The 6,847-nt window shown below is 32.9% G+C and overlaps 1 protein-coding gene across 2 annotated transcripts; it reads left to right on the top strand.

The window, feature by feature from the left end:
- The first annotated feature begins 3,017 nt into the window (after window positions 1–3,017).
- Window positions 3,018–6,767, top strand: LOC104093693 (probable serine/threonine-protein kinase At1g01540). Of its 2 annotated transcripts, XM_009599487.4 has the most exons (9): window positions 3,131–3,272; window positions 3,362–3,676; window positions 4,302–4,615; window positions 5,167–5,280; window positions 5,366–5,488; window positions 5,582–5,752; window positions 5,866–5,995; window positions 6,081–6,290; window positions 6,402–6,767. In XM_009599487.4, the coding sequence occupies exons 2-9, from the start codon at window positions 3,392–3,394 to the stop codon at window positions 6,567–6,569; spliced, it is 1,515 nt and encodes a 504-aa protein (XP_009597782.1). In that variant the 5' UTR covers window positions 3,131–3,272; window positions 3,362–3,391; the 3' UTR covers window positions 6,570–6,767. The 2 variants fall into 2 exon arrangements, with proteins under 2 accessions (XP_009597783.1, XP_009597782.1); XM_009599488.4 differs by having other exon boundaries at window positions 3,018–3,676; window positions 5,176–5,280.
- The last annotated feature ends 80 nt before the right edge of the window (window positions 6,768–6,847 follow it).

Genomic DNA, 6,847 nt, shown 5'->3' with positions numbered 1-6,847 from the left:
TAAGGTTCTCTCCAATCCAAAAAACGAAAAAAAAAAAAATGAAAAGATATTTGGTTTCTAGCTATAAGATTTATTACCTCTTTAGCTTTTACAGGTTATGCTCCTTTTTTCTCCCTTCAAATTCATTTTCGCTTTGTTCTTTCAATAGTTTAGTCAATGCATTTTGAGTTTTATTTTCCTCCTTTTCTTTAAGGCTCTTTTAGTTCATGCCCAAAGTAATAGGAAAGAGTTAGATTAGTGCTGGCGAATCTTTGAAATTTGTAAAGGCAAATTGTCTTCTAACGATGTGTCTAAACTCTAAAGATTGATGTATTTGGAAATTTTCTTTTAATCGATTCGGTCCATAATAAGTGGTCTTTTGACCTTTTTATTTTGATCCAAAATAAGTGTCTTTTTATACCATAGAAAAGGAATTAATTTATTTTTTCAAACTTTGCCCTTATTTACATATCTCAATGAGTCAAAGTAACAATTAATTAAGGGTAATTTAGTGAATAAATTTTTTTTTTTAGGAATTTTTATTTTCTTAAAGGGTGTGTTAAATACTAAAAAATCACTTATTATGAACCGGATGGAGTAATTAATTTTCTCACAATTAAATACACTTATAAGTCACGCTGGAGGGGAAGTGTGAAAACATTATAGATCCTCCTAATTTAGAGGGATTTAAAAAAAAAAAAAACTTGCAAGATGATGGATTTTAAATGAGAATCTCCATTTTAGCCAAAATAGTAAAGCCAAATATGTTATTGCAGATTTGACTGACACTCTCACACTACTTGGCTAGGATTTAATAAGTTGTTAATTTTACAATTTTAGGACAACAAATACAAGTCAGCCTAATTAGGATAAATTACTATCAATGTGAAATCGTATTTACCTTTTAGATCCCTATAAACATTCAACTACCGAGTACATTAAAGGATTCCTCAAAGATTTATTTTTCAAAATACTCAACTACAGTAGCTACGCATTAAGTCTCAACCAAAGTTAAAATATATGAATCTCCACTTCTTTTTTTAAATTCTAACTCATACCATCATTTCAAAATACTCATGTAAAAAATTAAATAAAGATACTCATCTCATTCCATTTTATACAACACCATCACAGTTAAATTTCCTTATTGAAATAATAGATTTTAAATCGTACTTAAAGTTCATCATTATCTTTTGGTGCGGGAAAGGTAGTTGAACACCAAAATAAAAATAAACATGCTCCGACAAATAATGATTCTGAATTGATAATCTCAAAATTTTCTAGTTAATATAGTGGTTAATAAACACTCCCGTGAACTCTCATTATCCCTCCCGCCTGTCTTGGTACCCCTATATAAAATTCTTTTAAATAATTTAATTGTATAAAAAAAAAAATTGTTTGCGATTCATATAATTTAAACTCAATTATTTAATACAAGAACACATAATTGTAAGAATTCCAAATCAGGGCATACACGTCATTTTCCTATTACCAAGACGTTTTACTCGTCATGGTCTCTGCCTCATTTTTCTCAGCAATTATAAGAGCCCCTCAACTTTTAGATACTGTATTTGGACCCTTCCAATAATTTTTCCAAATGTGTTTTAAACCCACTTAAATTATTGGTGGTAGTTTCATTAGAACTATCAAGTTTGCTTATGTTGTGAAAATAATGCTCCATCACATAAACCAACTGACATCTTAATTTTCAAAATATAGTAGTACAATTTTGAACATTTATTTTAACTCAAAAAGTTGCACGCATGATGCTTCAATATTGAGGTTGAGCTCGAGGTCCAAATTTAAAGTTAAATTTATGACTTATAATGTCTTTACCTATGTTATATTTTAGTTTATTATTTTTTAATTGTCAAATAAATACTCTTTGGATTAGAAAAAAGAAAAATCAAGAACTTACACGTCTTATTCATTTTAATTTTCTTAACACTGAGATAATTTTTTCTTTTTCAACTTTAAAATCCAAAATTGAAGCATTTTAAATATAATGACATTTTTCTTCAAATGTTTATCATTGTCCAATAAATTTTGACTTCATTTTAAAGGATCATCGTGGCAAATATACTTTCAAAAAGAAAAATTTAGCTGTATTGGTTAGATACTTGCACATCAACTGATTGACCTGTTCGGCCAAGTTGGTAAAATCAGTTTATTTTGAGAAATGCTTTTGAAAAAAAGTATTTTTGGAGAGAAGTACTTTGTGTTTGACTAATCCCTCTCGAAAACACTTTTGATTAATAATTTGTGTTTGGCCAAAGCTTTTCAAAAAATACTTTTAAGTATCAAATTACAAATAAGGACATGAATACATTTACTTAATAGTTAATATTATAAGTAAATAAATAATCTCAAAAATTTATTATTACAGACAATAATTAAATCTTTTAATTTTATTTAAGTAAAATATGAAAATAAAATTAAAAGGTACTTTAATTCTTTTAATATTATTCAAATATATTAAAAATCATTCAACAAATATAAAAGCACTCACCCATAAAGTTACTATATATTAAAAAATTATCCTAAAAATAAGAAGAAATACTTATACATTAATATCCTAAGTATTAGATTTAACGGTTATTTTGGTATATACTATATTTGTTAAGGATATTTTTGGTAAGAAAAAAAATTAAAAATGCTTCTGTTTCTTCCCAAAAGTATTTTTTTCTCAAAAAAAGCTTGGCCAAACACCTTAAGTTAAAGAAAAAATATACTTTTGGAAAGAAAAAAAATACTTTTGGCCTTTGTAGAAGCTTGGGCAAGCAACTTAAATTAAGAAAAAAAAATACTTTTGGCCTTTGAAGAAACTTGGCCAAACATGCTATGAAATTAAGAACTTTTGTTTATTCTTCGGTGGAAAAAAAATCAGGATAGAATACTTTTTTCCAAAAACAACTGGGAGAATATAACATTTTAAAAAAGTAAGACACTCAAATAGAAGTATTTCAAAAATCTGAGGGGGTTAATAATAATAATCACCAATTGTTATTAAACAGGAAAAACTGACAATATTACTAGTTGCTAGGCTGGCAGAAAAGAAAAAAAAAAAAAAAAAAAAGAAGAAAGGGGAGAGATTCTCACACGCACTCTCTTGTCTCTGCCCACCTCCCTCTGTCTCCCCCATTACTCTCTTCTCCGCCGGAATATCAAGACTCCGACATAACCTCGCCAGAAAATCAAGAATCGGACCATAATCTCGCCGGAAAATCATCATTTTAAGCTTATATCATCTCAAATTCACTGGAAAAACCCCATTTTCCCTGAACAATCAAAATGTATACTCTTTCACTCTTCCCTTTTTGCTAGTTTAACACATTATAGAGACACACATAGTAAGTAATATATTATTGGAATACACATGCAGTGCAGTGATTTCGATTAGTGAAGATTTAAGATGTCACTGTACGATGCAGCGTTTGTGAACAGTGAATTATCGAAAACCACTTCGATATTTGGATTGAAACTGTGGGTGGTAATTGGGATCTTTGTTGGAGTTGTATTTGTTCTCATACTCTTTCTTCTCTCACTCTGCATCACCGCCTCTCGCCGCCGCAACACCCCCACTCACAAAGCCAAACTGCACCACCGCCATTCTGAGCTCACCCCAGTTGTCTCTAAGGAAATTCAAGAGATTGTCCACCATGACCCCGCCCCAGATCACCGACCCATTGTTCCTCAGGTGTTTTTTATGATCCCAATTTTTTACTTTGAATTTACTGTTTCAATGAGGTTATTAGCTGGTTTTTCCGTTGATGTATAGTTAAATTTTTGTTTTTATTGGAAAAATGTAATATTTTCATAGATTAAAGTTCTTTCGAATAGGGAGTTTTGCTTTAAATAGAAAACATTTAATCTTGGACTGATTTGAGATTTTTCGAATTGGTATTTTTTGCTTTATGCTGAAAATAATGTTATCTTTGATAGCTTAGAGATTCTTTGAATTAGGAATTTTGCTTTTTATTGAAAAATATGTAACCTTTGATGACGAAGATTATTTTCAACTGGCAATTTTGAGTTTAGCTGAAAATTGTTTTCTTTTGGTAGTTAAGTGCTTTTCTGAATTGGGAGTTTTGCTTTATATAGAAAAGATTTAATCTTTGATAACTTCACAATTTCTAGAAATGGTTTTCTGCTTTATGCTGAAGATAATGTTATTCTTGGTAGTTTAGAGTTTTATTGAACGGGGAATTCTGGTTTTTTATTGGAAAAAAGATGTAGACTTTGATAACTTAGATTGTTTTCAACTGGGGATGTTGAGTTTTGTTGGAAGTTGAAATTTGGTTGGCTTTATCTTTATGTATCAGGCGGTTCCAGAAATACAGATCGACATGGGGAAGGTGGAGCACAGAGTGGTTTTTTCAGACAAGATGCCCGGGGCATCAAGCGGTGAGAGTAGAGCGACGAGTGGGGCTGAAACGGGGTCGATAGGGAATAGTGGGCAGTTGCCAGAAGTGTCACATTTAGGGTGGGGAAGGTGGTATACGCTAAGAGAGCTTGAAGCTGCCACTAATTGCTTGTCTGATGAGAATGTGATTGGAGAAGGTGGGTATGGAATTGTGTATCATGGTATATTGGCTGATGGCACCAGAGTGGCTGTTAAAAATCTCTTGAATAACAGGTAAAAACCATTAATGCCCATTTTGATTACACAAAGATATTTGTGACTTTCTTTTTTTGCTTGTTCCCCATTAGGGCGTTGCTAAAAATCTAATTAGTGTTTTCAACTTGAATGCAATTAGTGGCGCTTAGATTCTACAGTTGATCCTGTTAACAATTATGATTTCTTCATGTGGACTCAAGCTCCCACCCCTTGTGAATCAAAGTACTTATTCTTTTCTTGGCTTTTCATAACTTGTACTTTAAATCTCCTCCTCTGGGTGAGATGAGGAGTGTTCTTTTAGATTTTCCAGTCGAAAACCAACTAGTTAGCTGAGTTAACATGTTAAATTCAGGAAGAAAAAGATAATGCTGGTTCACATTTGATGCTTCTACCACATTTGACAGGGGGAACCTCTCTTTACTCCTTTCTTTGTGTTTGGAGAAATATTGCATCTTCGAACTAAAAATGGAGATTCTAATCTTACTGCGTTATCACTTTTTCCAATCTTTAGCTCATGATAGGAGTACTTCTTTGAATAAATAATTTAGTAAATATTTTAATGGGATCAGCAATTTCAGGGGTCAAGCAGAGAAAGAGTTTAAAGTGGAGGTCGAAGCTATTGGGCGCGTAAGACACAAAAATCTTGTGAGGCTGCTTGGCTACTGTGTTGAAGGAGCTTATAGGTAACCATTGCAATCTATATTTTGAATTATGGATTGTAGTTTTCTTTGAAAGTCAAGAGACTGAGAGTATCTTTCTGCTCTTTAGGATGCTTGTCTATGAGTATGTAGACAACGGAACTTTGGAGCAATGGCTTCATGGTGATGTTGGGGACATCAGTCCTTTGACATGGGATATCAGGATGACTGTAATACTGGGAACAGCGAAGGCGTATGTAATCAGAACTTCTTTTACAGTTTGTGTTTGTACATAGCAAGGTTTTAAAACGTAGCTTGACTGCTAGTTTTTCTATATATGCTACAGTTTAGGCTATCTTCACGAGGGTCTGGAACCTAAAGTTGTTCATCGAGATGTAAAATCCAGCAACATACTCCTCGATCGCCAATGGCATCCAAAGCTATCAGACTTTGGGCTTGCTAAACTCCTGAATGCAGAGAGGTCTTATGTGACAACTCGCGTAATGGGAACATTTGGGTTAGTGAATTCTTCCTTTTTTTTTTGGTACCTCTTGACCTTTTTTGGTCTGTGAATTGGGCTTCCTATATTACATCTATCTGCTATTAGTTAACACATTATTTCTGGACCAGTTATGTTGCGCCAGAATATGCGTGTACCGGTATGCTTAATGAGAAGAGTGATATTTATAGCTTTGGGATACTTATTATGGAGATAATTAGTGGGAGGACTCCTGTTGATTATAGTAGACCACAAGGCGAGGTTAGTTTTTCCCATCCTTATCAGTTTATGAATATCACTGAGTAATTGCTATTTTATACGACTAAAAAATGGAAATAAATGGCAGACTAATTTGGTGGAGTGGTTAAAAATGATGGTTGGGAATCGAAAATCTGAGGAAGTGGTTGATCCTAAGTTGCCTGAAATGCCTTGTTCGAAAGCACTCAAACGTGTTCTTTTGGTTGCTCTTCGGTGTGTTGATCCTGATGCTCAAAAGAGGCCTAAAATGGGGCACATTATCCACATGCTAGAGGCGGATGACCTGCTGGTTCGCGATGTATGTACCAGATTCATTTTTCTCAAATAAGTAATCAAGATTTTGTTGCGTGGCATTCCTTAATTATTTTGATTGTGCGTCTGTTAATCTGTCAGTTTCTACAATCTGTAGGAACGTCGTATTGGGAGGGAAAGAGAATCGTCTAATTCCCACCGTGACTACAAGCAAGACAATCAAACTGGTCCCAAGTTGGCCAGAAAACAATATGGTGATGGAGCATCAGATACTAGTGAAGGAGATAGTAGTAGAAACCATAATTTGCCAACTAGTTGGAGATAAATTTTAAACTGGATATATATGATCAGTACTTAAATATTTAAATGCTTGTGCAATTCTTTTCTGTACTTTATGTAATTCTTTTTCACCAACCTGCTTAATGGCTTCCGTACTATTCTTTTCTTTCCTTGCAATTTTCACATAACCAAGTGCATTTGTAATTTTCATCAGGTTATTTAAATTTTTTCAATTGAAGTCACATATTTCAATTTCCTCTTGAGTATTTCTTTCTGTTCAAGAAAATCTGGCATGATTGCCAAACAGGTGTTTATCAGAGTACC

The sequence above is a fragment of the Nicotiana tomentosiformis genome, chromosome 1, assembly GCF_000390325.3.
Source record: "Nicotiana tomentosiformis chromosome 1, ASM39032v3, whole genome shotgun sequence".
Taxonomy (NCBI): Eukaryota; Viridiplantae; Streptophyta; class Magnoliopsida; order Solanales; family Solanaceae; genus Nicotiana; species Nicotiana tomentosiformis.
This window is presented reverse-complemented; position numbering and strand designations above follow the sequence as displayed.

What these genes read in the sequence shown, in the direction of transcription:
- LOC104093693 (XM_009599487.4), top strand. Translation starts at nt 3,392, where the DNA reads ATGTCACTGTACGATGCAGCGTTTGTGAACAGTGAATTATCGAAAACC. An exon ending in ATACTGGGAACAGCGAAGGC is followed by an intron (nt 5,489 to 5,581) that starts GTATGTAATCAG and finishes TATATGCTACAG; the next exon opens with TTTAGGCTATCTTCACGAGG. An exon ending in ATAGTAGACCACAAGGCGAG is followed by an intron (nt 5,996 to 6,080) that starts GTTAGTTTTTCC and finishes AATAAATGGCAG; the next exon opens with ACTAATTTGGTGGAGTGGTT.